Raw genomic sequence first — 26,462 nt, forward strand, 5'->3', positions numbered from 1 at the left:
AGCCACCAATTGTGCAAGTTCTCCCACTTAAAAAGATGAGAGAGGCCTGTAATTTTCATCATAGGTACACTTCAACTATGACAGACAAAATTAGAAAAAGAATTCCAGAAAATCACATTGTAGGATTTTTAATGAATTTATTTGCAAATTATGGTGGAAAATAAGTATTTGGTCACCTACAAACAAGTGGGACAGTTGAGCAGAAAGGGGAGGGAAACAAAGGACAAAAGGAACATAATGCATATGTTATATTGAACTAAAATATAAACGCAACATGCAACAATGTCAAAGATTTTACTGAATTACAGTTCAAATGAGGAAATCAGGAAATTTAAATGAACTCATTAGGCCCTAATATATGGATATACTGCATGGCCTCACAATGGGACTCAGGATCTCATCATGGTATTTCTGTGCATTCAAATTTACATCGATAAAATGCAATTGTGTTCGTTGTCCGTAGCTTATGCCTGCCCATACCATAACCCCACCGCAACCATGGGGCACTCTGTTCACAACGTTGACATTAGCAAACCGCTCATCCCATGATGCCATACACATGGCCTGCTATTGGACGTACTGCCAAATTCTCTAAAACAATGTTGGAGGCGGCTTATGGTAGAGAAATTAACATAAAAGTGTCTGGCAACAGCTCTGGTGGACATTCCTGCAGTCAGTATGCCAGCATCCCTCAAAACTTGAGACATCTGCGGCATTGTGTTGGGAATACTATTAGTCCCATATCACTTGTACAGTTTGTTCAAGCTTGTTCTATTCTTGGCCCTAAAAGTTTGATTGTGCAGTGCATATTCAACACTACAGTAACTCATTAATATAAAAAAACGTAATTTACCCCCCTCTTCAAGCATGATGTCTGAAGGAAATATATACTGTATAAATTATATATAGAGTATATATTATATACAGTGCATTCAGAAAGTATTCAGACCCCTTGAGTTTTTCCACATTTTGTTACGTTACAGCCTTATTCTAAATTGGATGAAATAATTTTTTCCCCCTCATCAATCTACACACAATACCCCATAATGACAAAGCAAAAATAGGTTTTTAGAAATTTTTGCAAATGTATTAAAATAAGCAAACAGATACCTTATTTACATACGTTTTCAGACCCTTTGCTATGAGACCCGAAATTGAGCTCAGGTGCATCCTGTTTCCATTGATCAACCTGGAGATGTTTCTACAACTTGATTGGAGTCCAACTGGTAAATCCAATTGATTGGACATGATTTGGAAAGGCACACATCTGTCTATATGAGGTCACACAGATGACAGTGCATGTCAGAGCAAAAACCAAGCCATGAGGTTAAAGTAATTGTCCGTAGAGCTCCGAGACAGGATTGTGTCGAGGCACAGATCTGGGGAAGGGTACCAAAAGAATTCTGGTCCCAAAGAACACAGTGGCCTCCATCATTCTTCAATGGAAGAAGTTTGGAACCACCAAGACTCTTCCCAGAGCTGGCCTCCTGGCTAAACTGAGCAATCGGGGGAGAAGGGCCTTGGTCAGGGAGGTAACCAAGAACCCGATGGTCACTCTGACAGAGGTCCAGAGTTCCTCTGTGGAGATGGGACAACCTTCCAGAAGGACAACCATCTCTGTAGCACTCCACCAATCAGGCCTTTATTGTAGAGTGGCCAGACAGAAGCCACTCCTCAGTAAAAGACACATGACAGCCCGGTTGGAGTTTGCCAAAAGGCACCTAAAGGACTCTCAGACCATGAGAAACTAGATTATCTGGTCTGATGAAACCAAGATTGAATTCTTTGGCCTGAATGCCAAGCGTCACATCTGGAGGAAACTTGCCAGTATCCCTACGGTGAAGCATGGTGGGGCAGCATCATGCCATAGACATGGTTTTTTGTTCACCTTCCAACAAGACAACGATCCTATGCACATAGCCAAGACACTGCAGCAGTGGCTTTGGGACATGTGTCTGAATGTCCTTGAGTGGCCCAGCCAGAGCACGGACTTGAACCCGATCGAACATCTCTGGAGAGACCTGAAAATAGCTGTGTAGCGATGCTCCTCATCCAACCTGACAGAGCTTAAGAGGATCTGCAGAGAAGAATGGGAGAAACTCCCCAAATACAGGTGTGCTAAGCTTGTAGCCAAAGGTGCTTCAACAAAGTACTGAGTTAAGGGTCAGACTACTTATGTAAATTGATATTTCAGTTTTTCGTTTTTACACATTTGGAAAAATCTAATAAAAACAGTTTTTCTTTGTCATTATGGGTTATTGTGTGTTGATTGATGAGGGGGAAAAACATTTTAATCAATTTTAGAATAAGGCTGTAAAGTAACAAAATGTGGAAAAAGTCAAGGGGTCTGAATATTTTCCCAATGCAATGTATGTATTATATATTTTTACTATAGCTGCCAACCACAGAAAGACTCAGGAGCCCACTCTCAATAAGTGTAAACAGCCTGCTGTTGCCGATCTGCTAATCATCAGATGGGGGAGGAGAGGAGGTAGGGGGCCCATGTGGGTAACTGGGATGCCCTGCCTTGATTGGGTAACTGATTCATTAAAAAAAATGCATAATAAATTAATGTCACTGGTCAATTGTGTGAGTTAGGGGCTGGGTCCATGAGGCAAAAATAGATAAATAAAAATAACATAATTTTTTTATTACTATAATTTTGGATCCAACCACAGGAGCCCGCTCTCAATGTTCAAAACACACCAGAGAGCATAATTAAGGCCCAGAGGATCAGTAGTTTATAAAAAATAACTGTGGATTAAGTTTGATCACAAGCACATACAGGTACAGTATCTCCCAAAATTAACGAAACATAAATTGTTTTAAAAGGGTGTTGCAGATCCGCTTGAACAAATCCCTGAGGCCTATGATTTCTTCATCTGGCACTAGGAGCGCTACCACATAAAATACCACAGTGTGTATTTGATTGAACTGAGGCCTAAAGCAGGTTTTTTATTTCCCTTCCTTCACAGGTCTAGACCAATACTTGGTGTATAGCTCTCCAAAGCTAGCTGAAGAAAGGCTCTTACAGTGTAGTTAGTACAGGCCAAGATTGAATGCATCGACCTGGGAGGGAAGTCTACCCAGTTGTAGTATTAGGTTTTTGGCTCTGAAAAAGAAAGTTACTGCATGTGTGTTTGATTAAATTTATCCCGAAGAGAAGCTCTGACGAAGGCTGTGAGGCTGATGCATCAGCTAAATAAACACAAGTGAAACTGTCAAGAACAGTGTCCAAGTTTTTATTTTCTTTCAAGTTGTCCTCTGAATTGAGCCCAAAAACATGTCGTCTCTCTTTCCCTTTATAGGCCAGGAGGGATTAGTAGAAGAATGCTGGTCCCGGGTGCCAAACAGGAAGATGGTGATGCGTTGGCCGAGTGCTGCAGCTGTTAGATGGTTGCTGTTGATGCTCCTATGGCAGTGGACAGTGCTGGGCCACCTCGGCTGGGTTCTGGCCCTGGCTGAGGGGCAGCAGAGTAAGAACCCCTCACTCACTGCTGCCAACACTGGACGCCAGAGTGGCGGCCAACTGGATTGGCTGCTGTCCGAGAAGGGACCTTTCCACCGTTGTCCTGAATACACAGAGTTCAAAGAACGCTTCCAGCAAGGTTTCTCCACACGCTATAAGATCTACAGGTGAGAATCTAGAGGCGAGGTGTGTGTGTGTGTGTACTGTGCCTTGCAAAGGTATTCACCACCCTTGGTCTTTTTCCTGTTTTGTTTCATTACAGCCTGTAATTTAAATGTATTTTTATTTGGATTTCATGTAATGGACATACACAAAATAGTCCAAATTAGTGAAGTGAAATTAAAAGATTTCAAAGAATTCTAAAAAATAAAAAACTGAAAAATGGTGTGTGCATATGTATTCACCCCCTTTGCTATGAAGCCCCTAAATAAGATCTGGTGCAACCAATTACCTTCAGAAGTCACATAATTAGTTAAATAAAGTCCACCTTTGTGCAATCTAAGTGTCGTATGATCTGTCACATGATCTCAGTATATATACACCTGTTCTGAAAGGCCCCAGAGTCTACCATACCACTAAGCAAGGAGAACCACCAAGCAAGCGGCACTACCAAGCAAGCGGCACTAAGAAGACCAAGGAGCTCAACCAAACAGGTCAGGGACAAAGTTGTGGAGAAGTACAGATCAGGGTTGGGTTATAAAAAATATCCGAACCTTTGAACATCCCACGGAGCACCATTAAATCCATTATTAAAAAATGTAAAGAATATGGCACCACAACAAACCTGCCAAGAGAGGGCTGCCCACCAAAACTCACAGACCAGGCAAGGAGGGCATTAATCAGAAATGTAACAAAGAGTCCAAAGATAACCCTGAAGGAGCTGCAAAGCTCCACAGTGGAGATTGGAGTATCTGTCCATTGGACCACTTTAAGCTGTACACTCCACAGAGCTGGGCTTTATGGAAGAGTGGCCAGAAAAAAAGCCATTACTTAAAGAAAAAAATAAGCAAACATGTTTGGTGTTCGCCAAAAGGCACGTGGGAGACTCCCCAAACATATGGAAGAAGGTACTCTGGTCAGATTAGACAAAAACTGAGTTTTTTGGCCATCAAGGAAAATGCTATGTCTGGCGCAAACCCAACACCTCCCATCACCCCGAGAACACCATCATGGTGGTGACAGCATCATGCTGTGGGGATGTTTTTTATTGGCAAGGACTGGGAAACTTGTCAGAATTGAAGGAATGATGGATGGCGCTAAATACAGGGAAATTCTTGAGGGAAACCTGTTTCAGTCTTCCAGAGATTTGAGACTGGGACGGAGGTTCACCTTCCAGCAGGACAATGACCCTAAGCATACTGCTAAAGCAACACTTGAGTGGTTTAAGGGGAAACATTTAAATGTCTTGGAATGGCCTAGTCATAGCCCAGTCCTCAATCCAATTGAAAATCTGTGGTATGACTTAAATAATTCTGTACACCAGCAGAACCCATCCAACTTGAAGGAGCTGGAGCAGTTTTGCCTTGAATAATGGGCAAAAATCCCAGTGGCTAAATGTGCCAAGTTTATAGAGACATACCCCAAGAGACTTGCAGCTGTAATTGCTGCAAAAGGTGGCTCTACAAAGTATTGACTTTGGGGGGTTGAATAGTTCAATTTTTCAGTTTTTTTTGTCTTATTTCTTGTTTGGTTCACAATAACAAATATTTTGCATCTTCAAAGTGGTAGTCAGGTTGTGTAAATCAGAAGATACAAACCCCCAAAAAATCTATTTTAATTCCAGGTTGTAAGGCAACAAAATATGAAAAATGCCAAGGGGGTGAATACTTTCGCAAGCCACTGTATATGTGTGTGTTATTTTTGAAAAGAGATACATTTTACGAACTATATTTTTTCAAAGTTTAAAGGAATATGTGCCCTGTGCCACAGCTTTCTTTGAATGATACTGTACTGTACTGTACTGTACTGTGATTGTCCATGCTGCACTGTACTCTGATGAACCATACCACACCAAGCAAGAGACAAAAAGCAATTCCACAACCCATCCATGTATTTTTCAACATCTCTATCTTTTCAAAAGCATTATAATTATTGTAAATGTAATATCCAATGTGATGTGATGGATCTGATATGCCTGCATTTAAAATGGTAATTTCCTCAGCTTGGAATATATTTGTACTCTGACCCTTTCCTGTCCCTCACTTTCCTCCATCACACATCCAGGCCTATTTTATTTTATTGCTCCATGCTCTCTCCATGGTGCTACTGAACATTCACCTCAGTCAAATTATAGCTCCAGATTAGTGGGGGCATTTTTTCCTGCTGTGCTGCTAATGCTACTTGACTGTGGGCATGTTGAAAGATGTATCGCCATACAAGGTGGATTTCTTTACCGACAGAACTGACTTTCATCTCTTGGAAAACAATGAATTCAGAAATCTGCTTGAGTTTTCTTCTCGTCCAACTTGAAATGATAGGTTTCATTGCAGATGCACAGAGTATGGCTAGACAGGATAGGTGTAGCTTTCTGACAGAAGTGGGACGCATCACAACATGCCCTGGGACAGTGTCAAAAATTACTAAGATAAGGAACTTGAACGCAGATTCTTACAGATAGTTATCTTTTCAGGGGAGACATGAGTCATCCATTTATGCAATTGCAATATTTCTTAAGTTTTCTAAATGTATCTGTTATACCTTTATTTTCCCCCTGCAATTCGTGTTTGAATTAATCCCTGCTAGTTGTTCTACTCTATCTCAGGCTGTGTAATAAATATCACTCAGTCTGTGTATAGGGGCCATTAACCATGCTTAGGCTTTTAGCAAGCCTCACTGCTGCATTATGAGTGTATCTACTCTGTCGGTCAAGTTTGGCCTCTTTCTCTGCCTCCTCTGCCCCACATGTAGCTGACATTGGCCAACTCCAATGTCAGCATGGGAAGAGCAGCTGGGCAGAAAAGGGCCTGCAGATCTGTGATGGAATCAGGCAAAGAGCACAGCCAGCACTGTTTAAAAGGTTGCCTAGCAGGCAAATTGCGTGTGTGTGCATGTGCGTGTGTGCAATATTGTCCGACCAACACCTCAGCCGTCAATGGACATAAATGAGGTTTCCCCCAATCGTGCTGCCAAGGCCTTTTGATATGTTCACTGATCTTTTTAAAGGACACCCAGGGAGAAAGTAGGTGTGCAAGTCTGCACATTACGAATAGGGAATACCAACTGGGTTATATAGAGGAAGGCTGATGTTCCCCCTCTCTGCCTGGTCACAGCTGCCCTACGGGTGGTGCACTGAAAAATTCCTGCTAAAGCAAACTCAGTCATCCTTGCTGTTACTTTCTGGAGTGAAGGGGCTTTGTCCTATTTGAATAGCAAGCCTGATATGTTCTGTAATTTTTTTATGTTTCCTGAGTTCAAGTGTTGTGCAGGGAGAATCCGATTCTGTAAGTGCCATTGACATGATAACTACACAGCATGTATTTACTATGCCTGTGAAATATGTAAAGATATGTGATTTTAGTTTTGAAGAGCCCCCATGCCTATGAATAAATTGAATGTGAGGGTCACAGGGCCAAGGATGCTTAAATTCCCTGCAGAATCTAGCAATGGTGATTGTCAAAGAAAGAGCTGCTGCTGCTGCTGGCTATGGTCTTGCCAGTTCTCTCACAGACGAGGTTTGCAACTTAATAGATATCCTATTGAAATAATCGTTACATGAATAGATAAAACGCAATTTAATGTGATTTGTAAAAAACGTACAACTTTAAAACAAGATAGCGAAGCAGCACGTCTTGCAGATTGGGGAATCTCTTCTTTCATAGGCCTTCATTTGGTGAGAGGAAATAGGAAAGAAGGGGAAGGATGTTTACATTATCCAGACAGGAAGACACTTATATAAAGCTGGCTCTCCCAGGAGGTGTTATGGGATGATAGATGCGTTCCCTTAAGATACATTACTGCTGGCTCATTGTGCTTTTGAGCCATGTGAGGTGGCAGCACTGGCAGCCTATAGGGACTCCACTGAGCGCATCCAGGGCCCAACGGCTCTCGTAACATGGTAACAGCTCATCCTGGAGGCAACAAGAACTGCCAAGACAATAAATCAAGTAATGAAACATGGTCACTCACAAATTATTACATTAGGAGGTACAATGCTGATGCAGAAATCTGGAGACTTCATAATGAGGTTGAGAATTTTCAAAATAATGGAAGATGATTAATAAGTGAACCTTGTCTGGCAACCTTGGATTTTCCAGGCTCTGAAATGTGAATTGTGAGATATTGGTGTAGGGTTCTGAGGCGCTCCGGCTTTGTGTAGATTACTTGATGTAATTGACCACCTCGCTCACTCCGCGTACAACTAACCACAATAACATTTCACATTCTGCATTGAACTGATGTTTTGTCTTCAAGTGTATGGGTTTTGTTGACCAGTGTTTCTTTTTGGTATTGAACGTGTGATTGTCATTTTGTATTGGCATAGTGACTGTTGTTGTAATCTTTCTTTTAAAAATCATGGGTAAAGCCTTCAAAATACAATAAAGGCCTTCAGTATGAAGACTACCTCAGCTTATTTAAAGAAAGACACTTTCTGAAAAGCTCACATCAGTTGTTTAATTCAGGTTCAATAAAGGGACTGTTAGTTTCAGGGTCAATATAAAAACATTAACTAGAAATTAAAGAGACAAGCTGCATGTCTCACATCAGGTCAGACATAATGCTATGAGACGGGAGGGACATTTATCAGCCATTCTCATTTAATTTTCCAGAAAGTTAATTATTGACAGAATTAGCTCTCCCTCTGTATATCAAGTGTGGCTAAAACGGATTCTAAATCTGAAGTGTGTCCATGATATATGATTACTTTGTCAGAGGCAAATAATTATTTGTTGTTTTGATTTTCTAGCTTTTTATTCTATTTTATTCTATTTCTCAATGGTTAACGCAGTTGAGAAATCAAATTACTCTGTTGAAGGCTGTGACTCCCCATGTACAATTAACAAGATTAATTTAATTCTAATGGAGAATCAGAATGTGCTATTCAACTTGTTGGGAAAAGAGCTGCTCTGAGCCGTTGGTGCACTTGCACAATACATTATCCCATTTAGTATAAATGTTCCAGTAACTGACATTTTTTTAGTTCTACTTTGTCCTTTAACATAATTATTCCTCATTCAGCTGGACAATTTAAATTATCTGAGAGGAAATGTTGAACTGGTTAAAATTTGAGGGAAAGTGTTGCAAGCATACATATTCTGCTAAGCATAAACATTCTAAGAGAATGCGTTATATCAGCACAACAGGAGAAAGGGAAGAGACACTAATTTCTTTTTGCCCTTTTAGCTCTAAAATCTCAGAAGAGATTTGTGCAATAAAGTATACTCCTATTGTTTATACATGTGCTATTTTAGAAATGTACTTTGAAAAAGTCTATCTCTGCATTACAAATATTTCTATTGCAACACAATAGTACTTTTGTACAGCAGACCAGCCCTGTCTGGCCCAGAAAAATTGCGAGAATCATTATAAAAAATGATATACATTTCTACAATACTTCACAAATACACATTGACTTGAAAGACTGCCTCCTCAGTGGATGAGGGCCAAATATGAATAAGATGGAAACCTAGTTTTCAGCATTCAGAGGAAATGGGGCAGATCAGCCATTCCCCTTTTGCCTCTCAAAGTAGCACACAGAAATCTAACACAGAAAGAGAGCCATTCGACACCTTGATCATATCAAGGGTTCATATAGAGGTTGACCTACTGATCATGGCATGTTTGTGTTAGAGACGCCATCTGATCTGAAATCCTGCAGCTGTGGTCTTGGATTGATTCATGTAAATGTCAGAAGTTTGATTTCGAAAATGTATCTTATTTTAATTTTGGCTTCTCAAACTAACTCAGACATTTTGTGTAATTGGTTAATCAAATCTCCCCATTCTTGCTCAATTTTGCATGCCTTCTCAAACAGCTACAACTGTATATGCATTCGCACATCAAGTCTTCGCTTGAGTTGGGCTCCCCGATGGAACAACTGTGGAACCTCTGAGCTTGTGGTTGTTTGTGGGGGAATGGTGGGGAGAGTGTGTGTATGTATCCCACATCTGTTGCTATGGGGTAATGATGTTAGGAACAGTATAGGATGAATCACAATAATTGTTTCCTAAAATATTAATTGCTTGCCAAGAAATGAAATGTTTGTAACGCCAGTCCTGGTTATAGGTAACAATAGGTAACAATCAAATATGAAGAGCTTACATTATTATGCATATTATTAGTTAATTGTATAAATAAATTAATATATATATATTATAAAATCTTGGATATTTAAAAAACTGTATACAATACAATCGAGGTGAGGGCATTGGAAATGCTTTTGGCTATTAATCTGCTGCTGTTCTGTAGGTGGCACTGTGTGCTCTTTTTAAAGGATGGGTCCCAATCTCTCAAAGGCCCTAGGATCCAGGTGAACAGGGGTGGTCTGCCAGTCACTGGGACGACAATCCAACTTAGGGTGGGGGAGGTTTTAGCAGGTGGAATAGTGGAGAACAGTTGGAGGTTTACTTTATTTGCAGTGCAAATATCATGGTACAGCTATATGGACACTCAATCATCATGGTATCTTTTAATGGTAAGTTTACAAACACATATTATGATAAATAGAATTTTAACTTATATCTCATTATGGTAAATTGTGAAATAAGTATAACCAGTTATAATTGTAATGGCTTAGCAGATAATAAGAAAATATTATCAGTATTTACCTGGCTAAAAGAGAAGGAATATAATATCTATTGTTTACAGGAAAATGATTCAACAATTTTAGATGAAGTTGTGCGGGAAAAGGACTGGGGTTGCAAAATATAGTTCTCCCATGGGCAAAGAAACTCAAAAGGGGTGATGATATTAATTAGCAAGAATTTTGATCCAAATGTGCAAATTGTCCAAACAGATCCGCAAGGTAGATGGATTCCTTTAAATGTATTTCACCTTTATTTAACTAGGGAGGCCAGTTGGGAACAAATTGTCATTTACAACCTGGCCAAGATAGAGCAAAGCAGTGCGACACAAACAACACAGACATGGGTTAAACAAACATACAGTCAATAACACAATAGAAAAATCTATATACAGTGTGTGCAAATGTAGTAAGATTAGGGAGGTAAGGCAATAAATAGGCCATAGTGGCGAAATAATTACAATTTAGCAATTAAACACTGGAGTGATAGATGTGCAGAAGATGAATGTGCAAGTAGAGATACTGGGGTGCAAAGGAGCAAAAAAATAAATAACAACATGGGGATGAGGTAGTTGGATGGGCTATTTACAGATAGGCTATTTACAGATGGGCTATTTACAGATGGGCTATGTACAGGTGCATTGATCGGTAAGCTGCTCTGACAGCTGATGCTTAAAGTTAGTGAGGGAGATATAAGTCTCCAGCTTCAGTGATTTTTGCAATTCGTTCCAGTCATTGGCAGCAGAGAACTGGAAGGAAAGGCGGCCAAAGGAGGAATTGGCTTTGGGGGTGACCAGTGAAATATACCTGCTGGAGCGCGTTCTACGGGTGGGTGCTGCTATGTTGACCAGTGAACTGAGATAAGGCAGGGCTTTACCTAGCAAAGACTTATAGATGACCTGGAGCCAGTGGGTTTGGCGACGAATATGAAGCGAGGGCCAGCCAACAAGAGCCTACAGGTCACAGTGGTGGGTAGTATATGGGGCTTTGATGACAAAACGGATGGCACTGTGATAGACTACATCCAGTTTGCTGAGTAGTGTTGGAGGCTATTTTGTAAATGACATCGCCGAAGTCGAGGATCGGTTGGAAGGTCAGTTTTACGAGGGTATGTTTGGCAGCATGAGTGAAGGATACTTTGTTACGAAATAGGAAGCCGAATCTAGATTTAATTTTGGATTGGAGATGCTTAATGTGAGTCTGGAAGGAGAGTTTACAGTCTAACCAGACACCTAGGTATTTGTAGTTGTTCACATATTCTAAGTCAGAACCATCCAGAGTAGTGATGCTAGACGAGCGGCCGGGTGCGGGCAGCGATCGGTTGAAGTGCATGCATTTAGTTTTGCTTGCATTTAAGAGCAGTTGGAGGCCACGGAAGGAGTGTTGTATAGCATTGAAGCTCGTCTGGAGACTTGTTAATACAGTGTCACCCATGGTTCACCAAACAATATTTTGAAAGAGGAAGCAAAGTACTTTAAACATATGTTTTCTTTTCAGTCTCCTCCATCTCCATTAACCAAAGTTAAAATGTAAGGATTTGTTTATTTTAATAACGTAAAGTGAACAGCTGTACATAAAGACTCATGTGAAGGCCAAATTACAGAGGGACTTCTTGATGCATTTAAAGCCTTTAAGTCAGTGAAAACTGCAGGGTATATCAACCTTTTTTGATGTACTAAGAGGACCGTTATTAGCATGTTATAACCATTCCTATAAAAACAAGAAGGTCGGATTTCCCTATTACTGAAACAGGACCTAGGTGGTAAATATAAAGATCCAGTCAATTAAAAAAATCGGAGGCCCCTTACAGTTCAGTGTTGTGATGCAAAAATTCTAGCAAAATGCATAGTGGATAGAATTAAAAATGTATTGTCGGATATTATTAATCCTAATCATACAGGTTTTTTACATGGACGATACATTGGAGATAATATAAAAGACAAGTTCTGGAAACAATAGACCACTATGAAAAATCTGGGAAACCAGGCCTGGCATGCATAGCTGACTTTGAAAGGCTTTTAAATAAAGTATGTCTGGAATTGAATCTATATATGCCTGAAATATTTCAATTTGGGAGAATGTCTTATACAATGGGTTAAAGTTATGTATAGTAACCCTAGGTGTAAAATAATTAATAATGGCTACTTCTCAGAAAGTATTAAACTGTCAAGAGGAGAAAAACAAGGTTGTCCACTATCGGCATATCTATTTATTGTAGCCATCGAAGTGTTAGCTATTAAAATCAGATCCAACAATAATATCAAGGGTCTAGAAATCCAGGGCTTAAAAACAAAGGTGTCATTGTATGCTGATGATTCATGTTTTCTTTTAAATCCACAATTTGTATCCCTCCACAGCCTCATAGAGGATCTAGATCATTTTTCTAACCTCTCTGGATTACAACCAAATCATGATAAATGTAGTACTATGTTAATTATTGGATCACAAAAAAATACAACTTTTACAATACTGTGTAGTTTACCAATAAAATGGTCTGATGGTGAAGTGAACATACTCGGTATTCATATCCCAAAATAAAGAAATTATCTCACTACAGTACATTTTAATAGAAAGTTAGCAAAAAATAGATAAGATCTTGCTACCATGGTCAGGAAATACCTGTCTATTTGTAGAAAAATCTTAACTCTTTAGTCATATTCCAGTTGACCTATTTGCTTATGGCCCTGCCTACACCTAACAACTTGTTTTTTTAAATTGTATGATTAGTAAATATAAAATTTTATTTGGAACGGCAAGCCAGATTTTTTTTATGGCCTTATTATATATTGAATATGAATTAGGAGGGCAGAAATGATTAAATATTAACACATTAGACATTTCACTAACGGCTTCGGTCATACAAAAGCTATACTTAAATCTGAACTGGTTCTCTAACAGATTAGTAAAAATGGCTCACTCCGTGTTCAAGAATGGCCCTTTCCCCTTTATTCAGAATACAACCTCTCCTTGTCGGTTATTTGAAAATGAAATAATCTCCAAAATATCGCTATTTTTAAAACAAACCATAGAAAGTTGCTTGCAATTTCAGTTTAATCAACCAGAAAAGACAGAACAAATATTACAACAAGTATTATGGTTCAACTCAAATATACTATTGATTAAAAAAACATTACTTTTGGAAAGAATGTTTAAAAAACTGTATAATCTTTGTAAATTATATCATGAATAGGACTGGTGGAGTTATATCAAATATATTGAAATGTCTTCTCTATCCAAAATTACAACCAAATAATTGCAGCATTACTGCACAAATGGAAGAGGCAAGTGGAAGGGGGAGAAAGTAAGAAACTTGTCTGTCGGCACTGCATTAAAAACAACAATTGGATACAAAACAATTGTGATAAATAAACAAGTATATCAGTTTCATTTCAGGACCAAAAAATTGCCATACAGATTGCAAAGTAGTTGGGAAGAGATTTTGGATGTACCGATTCCATGGCACATGGTTTATGAACTGATACACAAAATGACACCAGATTCAAAATTCTTGCAACCAATATATGAGGGATAAAACCATCCCAGCTCTGCAGATTTTGCTGCCAAGAGACAGAATCATAAAAAATAAAATAAAACCTAGGTGTTACACATTAGGAATGTGACCAAAATAGCTTTTTACCACCTGAGGAACATTGCCAAGGTGCGGCCGTTTCTCTCTCAGGCTGATACAGAGACTCATCCATGCTTTTATTACAAGCAGGCTTGACTACTGTAATGCTCTCATGTCTGGTCCACCCAAGAAAACCATTGCTCAACTGTAAAACATACAGTATGCTGCAGCACAGGTACTGACCAAGACCAGACGGAGAGCACACAATACACTGGTTTAAAGGTCTCTGCACTGGCTGCCTGTGAGTTTTAGAATTCATTTAAATATACTTCTATTGGTTTAGAAATCAATCCACCATTGTGCACCCCAATACATATCAGACATGCTTTTAAAATATGTACCCAGTAGGTCCCTCAGGTCCTCTGTCACTGGCCTTTTAACTATGGAGAGGCAGCCTTTAAATATTATGCCCCCAGCCTCTGGAATAGCCTGACAGAGAACCTGAGGGGGGCTGAAACTGTGGACCTTTTAAAACACATCTTTCTAGCTTTTCTTTTCTTTAGGGTGCTTCTTAGTTATTCAGTTTGTGTCATTCTTTTGTTTTGTATCTTATTTTTGTTGTGTAGTAAATATTTCAGCTTTTATTTTCATAGTTTTTTATTAGTTTTTTTCCTGTAAAGCACATTGCATTGCATTCTATGTTAAATTAGATCATTTGTTTTGGTACTGTCCATATGTAGCTTGTTTTTGGTTGCAGGTTCAGGAATGGCTGATTAATTGCAACATTTACCTGGAGCTAACTCTGCAAAAAGCAGTGGTGGATGATTTGAAAAGGTATAGTCAATCGATAATAATCAATAATATAATATACTTAGCAAAATTGTTTCTCTTTAATCTGTAGAACCTATGAGAATAGAAAGGTTTAAAACTTTTGTGAAACATCACAGCACAGTTGAAATATATAAGGCAAATATAAATTAAAACTGGATGGTCTTCAGAGATAGATGGGAGGGATGTAGCTGAAAGGTGGGACTAAAAACAAACAAAAGATAAAGAATGTAAAATATACTGTGTCCGTAAAATATATATAGTATGTATAAGCTGTAAGTAGAAGCCTAAGTATTGTTGTCTATTAGTTTACTTAAGTTAGGGGAGGGGTGGTAGAGTTAGGGAAAAATAATAAAGGAAAATATATTTTACAAATGATGTATACACTACAAGTCAAAAGTTTGGACACTCCTACTCATTCAAGGGATTTTCTTATTTTTACAATTGTATACATTGTAGAATAATAGTGAAGACATCAAAACTATGAAGAAAAACACATGGAATCATAATATATTTTATATTTGAGATTCTTCAAAGTAGCCACACTTTGCCTTGATGATAGCTTCTCGCACTCTTGGCATTCTCTCAACCAACTTCATGAGGTAGTCACCTGGAATGCATTTCAATTAACAGGTGTGCCTTGTTAAAAGTCAATTTGTGTAATTTCTTCTCTTCTTAATGTGTTTGAGCCAATCAGTTGTGTTGTGACAAGGTAGAGGTGATATTATGGCAAGAACAGCTCAAAAAAGCAAAGAGAAATGACAGTCCATCATTACTTTAAGACATGAAGGTCAGTCAATCCGGAAAATGTCAAGAACTTTGAAAGTTTCTTCAAGTGCAGTAGCAAAAACCATCAAGCGCTATGATGAAACTGGCTCTCATGAGGTCCGCCACAGGAAACGAAGACCCAGAGTTACCTCTGCTGCAGAGGAATGATTCACTAAGTTACCAGCCTCAGAAATTGCAGCCCAAATAAATGCTTCACAGAGTTCAAATAACAGACACATTTTAACATCAACTGTTCAGAGGAGACTGCGGGAATCAGGCCTTCATGGTTGAATTACTGCAAAGAACACCAATAATAAGAAGAAACTTGCTTGGGCCAAGAAACACAAGCAATGGACATTTGACCAGTGGGAATCTGTCCTTTAGTCTGATGAGTCCAAATTTGAGATTTTTGGTTCCAACCAGCATGGCTTTGTGAGACACAGAGTAGGTTAATGGATGACCTCTGCATGCGTGGTTCCCACCGTGAAGCATGGAGGAGGAGGTGTGATGGTGTGGGGGTTTGCTGGTGACAATGTCTGCCATGTATTTTGAATTCAAGACACACTTAACATCATGGCTACCACTGCATTCTGCAGCTATACGCCATCCCATCTGGTTTGCGCTTAGTGGAACTATCATTTGTTTTTCAACAGGACAATGACCCAACACACCTCCAGGCTGTGTAAGGGCTATTTGACCTAGAAGGAGAGTGATGGAGTGCTGCATCAGATGACCTGTTCTCCACAATCATCCGAGCTCAACCCAATTGAGATGGTTTGTGATGAGTTGGACCGCAGAGTGAAGGAAAAGCAGCCAACAAGTGCTCAGCATATGTGGGAACTCCTCCAAGACTGTAGGAAATGCATTCCAGGTGAAGCTGGTTGAGAGAATGCCAAGAGTTTGCAAAGCTGTCATCAAGGCAGTTATTTCATAGTTTTGATGTCTTCACTATTATTTTACAATAGAGAAAATATTAGAAATAAAGAAAAACCCTTGAATGAGTAGGTGTGTCAAAATGTTGCACTTGTACTGTATATTTAAAATAATATATACAATATAAATGATTTACAAAATATTTACAAAAAATATAAATGAGTGATTGGAAATTACGTTGACAATTACATTGATGAAAGCCACGGTCTATCTGCAATATTAAAGCTGATCAACCCCCTAAAAATGTTGTTTTTTTTTGTAAAAAAAATGTAACTCAGACATTTGGATACTTTCTGAGACTTGGTTAAAAATTCTGTTACAAACTCCGATGTGTCTCTAAATGGATATAATGTTTACAGATCTGACAGAGCTGGCAGAGGTAGGGGTGTCACCATATTCATAAAGAACAACGTAAATGTTACTGTGTGTAATACCACTTTTGTCCCCAAGCAATTTGAATGTCTTGAACTAAATGTGGGCATTGGTAATAATGCCTAACTAGAGTTTATCAACGCTCCCTAGGCCCTCCCAATTTCTCTTAGCAAATTGTCTGACTTGCTGTTTAACTATAATAATTATAAATTATTAATATTGGGTGATCTTAACCTGGATTGGTTGATGCCAGTATGAGTTAGACTGAAAGGTTTTTGTACTGAGCTAAATGTATCTCCACTGATAACTAAATCAACCCGCCACAACTTAAAACCCCCTGAAAAATCATCTCTTCAGGATATCATTCTTACAAATGCCCCTCATAAGAATACAGCCAATGGAATCTTTGCTAACGAGCTCAGTGACCATTGTCCCATTGCCTGTAATCGAGATACTAAACTATCTAAATTGTGTCCACGCATTATTACAAAGATACATTTTAGACCTTTCAATGAGCAACATTTCCTGTATGACCTGGGGTTGTATGGTTAGGAGGGTCTGTCATCTATCTCTGATTAGGGTCAGGCCCTTAAATGTTTTACCTCTCTGTTTAACTCTGTTGTAGATACAGTTGAAGTTGGAAGTTTACATACACTTAGGTTGGAGTCATTAAAACTTTTTCAACCACTCCACAAATGTCTTGTTAACAAACTATAGTTTTGGCAAGTCGGTTAGGACATCTACTTTGTGCATGACACAAGTCATTTTTCTAACAATTGTTTACAGACACATTATTTCACTTATAATTCACTGTATCACAATTCCAGTGGGTCAGAAGTTTACATAAATTAAGTTGACTGTGCCTTTAAACAGCTTGGAAAATTCCAGAAAGTGATGTCATGGCTTTAGAAGCTTCTGATAGGCTAATTGACATCATTTGAGTCAATTGGAGGTGTACCTGTGGATGTATTTCAAGGCTTACCTTCAAACTCAGTGCATATTTGCTTGACATCATGGGAAAATCAAAAGAAATCAGCCAAGACCTCAGAAAAATGTATTTGACCTCCACAAGTCTGGTTCATCCTTGGGAGCAATTTCCAAACGCCTGAAGGTACCACGTTCATCTGTACAAACAATAGTATGCAAGTATAAACACCATGGGACAACGCAGCCGTCATACCGCTCAGGAAGGAGACGCGTTCTGTCTCCTAGAGATGAACGTACTTTGGTGCGAAAAGTGCAAATCAATCACAGAACAACAGCAAAGGACCTTGTGAAGATGCAGGAGGAAACAGGTACAAAAGTATCTATATCCACCGTAAAACAAGTCCTATATTGACATTGAAAGGCCGCTCAGCAAGGAAGAAGCCACTGCTCCAAATCCGCCAGAAAAAAAACAGACTCCGGTTTGCAACTGCACATGGGACAAAGATCATAATATTTGGAGAAATGTCTTCTTCTGATGAAACACAAATAGAAGTGTTTGGCCATAATGACCACCGTTATGTTTGGAGGAAAAAGGGGGAGGCTTGCAAGCCAAAGAACACCATCCCAACCGTGAAGCACGGGGGTGGCAGCATCATGTTGTGAGGGTGCTTTGCTGCAGGAGGGACTGGTGCACTTCACAAAATAGATGGCATCATGAGGTAGAAAAATTATGTGGATATATTGAAGCAACATCTCAAGACATCAGTCAGGAAGTTAAAGCTTGGTCGCAAATGGGTCTTCCAATTGGACAATGACCACAAACATATTTCCAAAGTTGTGGCAAAATGGCTTAAGGACAAAAAAGTCAAGGTATTGGAGTGGCCATCACAAAGCCCTGACCTCAATCCTATAGGAAATGTGTGGGAAGAACTGAAAAAGCGTGTGCGAGCAAGGAGGCCTACAAACCTGACTCAGTTACACCAGCTCTGTCAGGAGGAATGGGCCAACATTCACCCAACTTATTGTGGGAAGCTTGTAGAAGGCTACCCGAAACGTCTAACCCAAGTTAAGCAATTTAAAGGCAATGCTACCAAATACTAATTGAGTGTATGTAAACTTCTGACCCACTGGGAATGTGATGAAATAAATAAAAGCTGAAATAAATGATTCTCTCTACTATAATTCTGACATTTCACCTTCTTCAAATAAAGTGGTGATCCTAACTGACCTAAGACAGGGAATTTTTACTAGGGTTAAATGTCTGGAATTGTGAAAAATTGAGTTTAAATGTATTTGGCTAAGGTGTATGTAAACTTCTGACTTCTATGCCTTATAATATAAGAGATTAAGGACAAATCTAACTCACAGTTCAGTCCTTCAGACATTTTAAAAATACATGTCTTACTCTGATTAGAATGGGAAAGTGAAAATACTTCCAGAATTGTGCATCTGAGAGTTGTGGAATCAAGCTAAAATCTGGACAGTAGCCAATTATTTTTTTAAACACCACCCCCTCATTGCCCCAGCATGTTATAACAGCCTCTTGTCCCATAACAGACAACAATGACATGTGTGATGCTTTTAATAACCATTTTACCTCAGATGACCATCTATTTGAAATAAATAGTTTCTGAAAATACCTCAAGCTCCACTAGTCTTTTATTCACCTCTAAACAAATAGCAGAGAATGATGCACATTCAGGCACTCACTTTTTTTTATTTAGTCCACAGGAGCTGATTCCCTTCATTCCTTTCTACTGCAGCTTTCTGCCCCCGTCATTGTAGAACTGTTGACCCACATTTTGTTTTTAACAATTGCTTCTGGTGCTATTCCTAAAATCTGTAAGGCGGCGCATGCCCTCCCCCTTTATCCTTCTGACCTGGATAACTACCGCCCAATCTCTAAACTATCTTGCCTTGCAAAAATATTAGAATCACTGGCAAACTCTCAGCTAAGAACTTTTTAACGTCAAATGATATTCCTAATGTGTACCACTCTGGTTTTAGACCTGGACATGGCTACGCTTGTCTTAAATGAAAAATTAAATTGCTGTCATATTTATCGATCTGTCCAAGGCCTTGGATACTGTCGACCATCCCCTACTCATTCAAAGGTTGTCTGTAATGGGCATCGACTAGGCATCTTGCATCTGTCGGACAGGACACAATATGTGCTTTCTGATGGTTTTAAGTCAAATTACCTCAACATTACTAAAGGTGTCTCGCAGGGGTCGATTTTGGGACCTGTCCTCTTTATTATTTATATAAATAATCTGCATAAATCTAACATTCATCTGTATGCATATGACACTATTATGTACGCTATTGCCGCTACAGCTGACCAGGCTAGGTAGGACCTGCAATCTGATTTTGTTGCCTTACAGAAGTCCATGTTGATTTAAAATTGTTACTTCATGCGGAAAAAACGAAATGTATTTTGTTTTCTAATTTTCTTGAAAATATTTCAGATGGCTTACATATTTATTCATTGGATGGTTCTTTCATCGGGCTGGTTCCTGCATATACATATCTGTGTATTTGCATTGACAATAAATGGACATTTAAAAACATATGTATGAGCTAGTTAAGAAGCTGAGATTTAAGGTAGGCTTCTTTTATAGAAATAGATCATGCCTCTCCCTAATCAGCAGGATTCAGATTGTACAGTGAACTTTCCTATCAGTTCTTGACTATGGGGACAAAATTTATCAGAATGCAGTAGCCGCTACTCTTAAACCTTTGGATGCCGTCTACCATAGTGCCCTTTGCTTTATCACAGGTGACAGTTTTAACACGAATCACTGCATCCTATATCCGAAGGTTGGCTGGTCCTCATTAATGTCCATTAGGTCACTGCATTACTCCATCTTTGTTTACTAAGTTCTACTAAACAAGCTTACGACCTACCTACTGTAACTTCGTTGTTGAAGTTTAAAACAAGTTACAAAACACATTCAAAGGGTTGGTTAACTCTTGAGGTTCTTCGGGTCTCCACAGAATTAAGGAAAATACGCTTACATTTTTATGCGCCCCACTGCTGTAACAATTTGCAGATCCCATTAAAATTGGATGTTGGGACCTAGTAGCTGAGAAAGGTAACTGTTGTTAATGATTGTGTTTTAGTTTTTTGCATATGTTATACTGAACAAAAATATAAACGCAACATGCAACAATTTCAAAGATTTTACTGAGTTACAGTCAATTGAAATAAATTATTTAGGCCCTAATCTATGGATTTCACATGACTGGAGAACATAGACCCACCCACTTGGGAACTAGGTCCACCCATTGGGGAGCCAGTCTCAGCCAATCAGAATATTTTTTTTCCCCCACAAAAGGGCATAATTACAGACAGAAAAAAAACTCCTCAGCACCCCAACCCCTCCCCCACCCCCTCCCACTCCTCAGACGATCCCACGGGTGAAGAAGCCGGATGTGGAGGTCTTAAGCTACATGTGGTCTGAGGTTGTGACGCCGGGTGGATGTACTGCCAAATTCTCTAAAATGACATTGGTCGAGAAATTAACATTAAATTATCTGGCAACAGATCAGTTGGACATTCCTGCAGTCAGCATGCCAATTTCACACTCCTTCAAAACTGTGTGCAATTGGCATTGTGTTGTGTGGCATTGTGTTGTGTGACAAAACTGCACATTTTAGAGTGCCCTTTTATTGTCCCCAAGGTGAACTGTGTAATAATCATGCTGTTTAATCAGCTTCTTGGTATGCCACACCTGTCAGGTGGATGGATTATCTTGGCAAAGGAGAAATGCTCACTAACAGGGATGTAAAAAAAAAAAAAAAATTGCTCAATAATATTTTTGTATGCATGGAACATTTCTAGGATCTTTTTATTTCAGCTCATGAAAAATGGGACCGACACTTTACATGTTGTGTTTATATTTTTGTTAAGTATAAAATATAATTACATTGCATTCGGGAAGTATTCAGACCCCTTAACTTTAACGTTACAGCCTTACTCCAAAATGGATTTAAAAAAAAATCCTCATCAATCTACACACAATAACCCATAATGACAAAGCAAAAACTGTTTATTTTTTTGGTGCAAATGTATAATTTTTATTTATTTAAATACCTTATTCAGACCCTTTGCTATGAGACTCGAAATTGAGCTCAGGTAAATCCTGTATCCATTGATCATCCTTGAGAAGTTTCTACAACTTGATTGGAGTCCAACTGGTAAATTCAATTAATTGGGCATGATTTGGAAAGGCACACACCTGTCTATATAAGGTCCCACAGTTGACAGAGCAAAAACCATGCCAGGAGGTCGAAGGAATTGTCCGTAGAGCTCCGAGACAGGATTGTGTCGACGCACAGATCTGAGGAAGGGTACCAAAGAAATTGTACAAGTAGAAGCTTTGGAAAAATTCTGTTTCATTGAGAAACATAGTGGAACGTTAAAACAGTGGTAATATCCAGGTGCTCTGCTGTTATCGAATGGGGAATGGAGTAGAGGTAGAGAGTTTTGGCTTAAATAATTCCCTGCAATCCTGCAGAGCTGCAGGTGCAATCAGCTTGTTCTAAAGCCCTGTAATTAAGAGCATCTATCATCATTAGCACTGGAACGGTCAGCCAATGCTTTTACAATTAACTCTTCGAAATCCCCATGGAAGAAAAGTAATGCTCTGTTCACAACCTCTGTCATCACAAATTTTTCAGTCAAGACAACATCATCCAAAGCTAATGGGCAGCATCTCATGGTCTTTGCACATTATAGGCAAAGACTTGTATGATAATGTGATGTAAGATTTGAGGTTTACTTTGGATGCTTGGATTATCCCCATCAACATTGGCTTGCTATTGCTTCGTATCCCTAAACATTATTCCAAAGACCGGTGTTTTTTTCAAATTTTTACAGAAATTGGGCTGTAAGTTTGTTCTTAAAGTCTTTGAAATTGTGCAAGCCATACTTAGTACTAAATAACAGTATGCAATTACACTTTAATTATTATACTTACATGGTATGGTACTACCAATGTTATTCCTGTGGCAAAATGCCTATATATTGTAAGGTTGGACTAAATATTGTTTTCTATACTTTCTTTCATTGAATAATGATCATCAAACATTTTCCATGTTGTGTACTGTATGTTGTCAAATAACTTAAAATGTATTTGATGTCTATGCCATTCATTCACATCTCCTGTAACAGTTGGTCGTGACAATATTGTAATGCTGACTTCAAATAACCTGCAAAATAAATGTCAATGTGGAATGTCAAGTTACATTTTGCCAAATAGCATGTTGTTCTTGATGTTTTGTTCGTTTTTTTGTTCTGAAGGAATACATACATATAGTATATTATTATTCAAATGTAATCCTTTGTTTTGTTGGAAATGTATGCACATCAAGCTATATTTTCTGCTGATATTTGCATTCTCTCACATAAGTATCAGCCAATGAAATGACCCAAGCACCATGAATCAGATGGATATAAAAATTGTCCCATGGTTCACTTGAATTGAGATCAGTTTGTTGTTGCAGGGAATTCAGCCATTGGAAAGTGAACAGCTTGGCTACAGAGAAGAGGGACGTTTTTAAGGCCCCCTTGCCACTGGCGCCGGAGTTTCTACGCAACCTGAGGCTGCTGGGTCGAAGACCAAGTCTGCAGCAGATCCACGAGAACTTGATCAAGAAATATGGAACTCACTTTTTGGTGTCTGCTACGCTAGGAGGTAAGCAGCTTCACATACACCTACTCAGTGGCACTTAGCTTTAGCCTTTGTGGCTAAGGGATGTTAGTTACTCATCTTAGTCTGTTCTCAAAATTGCTTCGGTGTAATGTCATCTCCTCAGATATTGATCATGTTGACTGCCTTAAAACAAACCAAAGATTACTCATACTGTATATATTTAGTCTGCTCATGCTATCATTGCTGACAGGTAGCATTGTAGACTAAATATTTTTACCCTAAAGCAAGGCAGTTAACCCCCAATAACGACTGCCGCACGGGCGCCGATGTCATCGATTAAGATGGAAGACGCATTTTGTTTGAATACATTCACTTGTGCAACTGACTAGGTATCCCCATACCAGTAATTTACGTCGAACAAAACTTAATTTTTACTATTCAAAATAAGTTAATGTTAATACATATGGTCAGTCATTCTCTGTTAGTATGGACGAAGTCTGCTTTGTTGATTTGGTAATCCATGATTGAGGTAATGCTGAATACATGAGGAAATTACAACAGTTATGCACATAGTTTGAGATATTGAATGCTCTTCTCCCCCTAGCATCTAAAAAAAACTGTTGGACAAACAGTCCTGGTTGTGGTCTCTAAACATTTGCTATGACGTCAACCAGAATACTACTACGTCTGATGATATGTAGGCACTAATTATGATGCCACTTAATGGTGAATATATGAACTGAAGTTACAGAGTCGAAGTGACAAGAAAGATGAATGCAATGGAAAAGCCATACTGAGCTCTCATAATTACCGGCTCAAACAAAAGGGATGGGACTATACACTGCATGCTACTGAGATAATTGCAAATAGCAATGCACACATTCTTATGCTGGGTGCTGATTGTATCTCATAGCCACAAGGTAGAAGAGAGCTAAGCACGCTGTCTGGTCTAGCAGAATCATGTGAATACTATAGTGTTCTTTTGAAAAGTCTGGGTTTTCATACAAGACAGAGATAGACCTTCACAATCTGTCTGCAGTCTATGAGCTTTTATCTGAATGCCTCCGTTAATTCCTTTCATGGAGGATAATGGCACCCATTACTCTCAACAAGTATTAAAACTTTCGGGGTCATTATGATTAAAGTGACCCAGTTTTTTTAGTTGTTCTTTATTATTAAGGACCATGTGTAACTTTGATTGAAGATCCCTCCGGGATTTTTTTTCTCTCTTCTATCCTATTGTCTTCTATTCTATCTTTCTACAGGAGAAGAATCGTTGACAATCTTCCTGGATAAGCAGAAGCTCAGTAAGAAATCGGAGGGACAGGGAAACAGCTCTGTGGTCTCCCTGGAAGTATTGCATCAGTTGGCTGCCTCTTATTTCACAGACCGCGAGAGCACCTTGAGACGACTTCACCACCTACAGATAGCCACCTCCGCCATAAAGGTAGATCTACTGCTACTCTCAAGGACACTCAGTCATTGAAGCATCCAGTTTCTTTTTCTGAATATATTTGATTAGTTTGACAGAGTATATTCCATTTCTCAGCTGATTATACATGGAACTTGTATTTAGCAGGTTTATTTTTTATGTGAAACAGAATGAAGGTAGGCTACTGAGACCTTTGGCATTGAGAATTTGTTCTGTCTGTCTCTAATACAATGCTTAACTCTAGCAAAGGAAGTTCGCATGGGTAATGTTTTGTTGCTTAGCAGCTAACTACTTAGCATACATTTGAGTTCCAAACATACACTCTAAAATGCAGGATTATCATCTGCATGCATTGAGTACTGGTGTATCATGATGGGTGAGTGGGTGGACAGGGCTTGCTTTAAACTCATTGAAATAACAAAATTCATTTAACACCGGACTGTAAGATTTCTCAACTTTAAACCTTGATAAAAAAAAGATATTCTGAACATTTGGGACTTGGCCATGATTTTGGATATATGCTTATATTTGACATTTTAGTAATTTAGCAGACAGTCTTATCCAGAGCGATATTAGTGCATTCATCTTAAGATAGCTAGGTGAGACAACAACATATCACCATCGTAGAAAGTACATTTACGCAGACGTGGGATTTATTTAAAATACTCTTTAAAGAGAGGTAGGGTTTTAGACGTTGTCGGAAGATGGGCAGGGACTCCTTTGTCCTGACATTAGGGAGAAGCTTGTTCCACCTTTGGGGTGCCAGGACAGAGAAAGAAGAGCTTTGACAGTTTGAATGGGAACTGCCCAGTGCCAAGACATCAGATGTAGCAGAACGGAGTGCTCGGGTTCGGGGGAAAGGTTTGACCATAGCCTGAAGGTAGGGCGGCGCAGTTCCCTTTGCTGCTCTGTAGGTAAGCACCGGGGACTTGAAAATTATGCAAACTTAAAGGAAGCCAGTGGAGTGTGCGGAGGAGCGGGGTGACAAGGGAGAACTTGGGAAGATTGAACACCAGGCGTGCTCTGACGTTCTGGATAAGTTGCAGCCAAAACAGGGTTGCAGTACTCTGAATGGGAGATGACTAGAACCTGCACCACTTCCTATGAATGTTGTAGAGCATGAACCTTTCAGGAGTGACTCAAGAGAAAAGAGGAGAGGGCCTAGAACCGAGCCCTGGTGGACTATACTAGTAATAACATGTGATGCAGACACAGATCCTCTTCGCACCACCTGGTAGGAGTGACCTGCTGGTTAGGATGCAATCCAGAAGTGTGCAAAGAATGCACATTCCACGCAGCCCTGCGAGGGTGGAGAGGAAGATACAACCAAATCAAATTGTATTTGTCACATGCGCTGAATACAACAGGTGTAGTAGACCTTACAGTGAAATGCCTACTTACAAGCCCTCTTAAGGATCTCTACAGATCGGTGTCGCACCCTCGGGACGGTTGAGCTTATGTGCACTAATGTGATTAGCATGACGTTGTAAGTAACAAGAAAATTTCCCAGGGCATAGACATATCTGATATTGGCAGAAAGCTTAAATTCTTGTTAATCTAACTGCACTGTCCAATTTACAGTAGCTATTACAGTGAAATAATACCATGCTATTGTTTGAAGAGAGTGCACAGTTATGAACTTGAAAAGTTATTAATAAACCAATTAGGCACATTTGGGCAGTCTTGATACAACATTTTGAACAGAAATACAATGGTTCATTGGATCAGTGTAAAACATTGCACATACATTGCTGCCATCTAGTGGCCAA

At 39.2% G+C, this 26,462-nt stretch overlaps 1 protein-coding gene across 1 annotated transcript in view; it reads left to right on the top strand.

Moving 5' to 3' along the window:
- Positions 1-26,462, top strand: part of LOC139550811 (BMP/retinoic acid-inducible neural-specific protein 3-like) — a 94,335-nt gene that overhangs the window by 24,802 nt on the left and 43,071 nt on the right. The window contains exons 2-4 of the mRNA XM_071361982.1: positions 3,309-3,636; positions 23,113-23,303; positions 24,527-24,708. Of these exons, the coding sequence (XP_071218083.1) occupies positions 3,359-3,636; positions 23,113-23,303; positions 24,527-24,708 (651 nt within the window). The 5' untranslated portion in view covers positions 3,309-3,358. The remainder of the gene's footprint in view (positions 1-3,308; positions 3,637-23,112; positions 23,304-24,526; positions 24,709-26,462) is intronic.

Source organism: Salvelinus alpinus, chromosome 23 (assembly GCF_045679555.1).
Source record: "Salvelinus alpinus chromosome 23, SLU_Salpinus.1, whole genome shotgun sequence".
Lineage (NCBI taxonomy): Eukaryota > Metazoa > Chordata > Actinopteri > Salmoniformes > Salmonidae > Salvelinus > Salvelinus alpinus.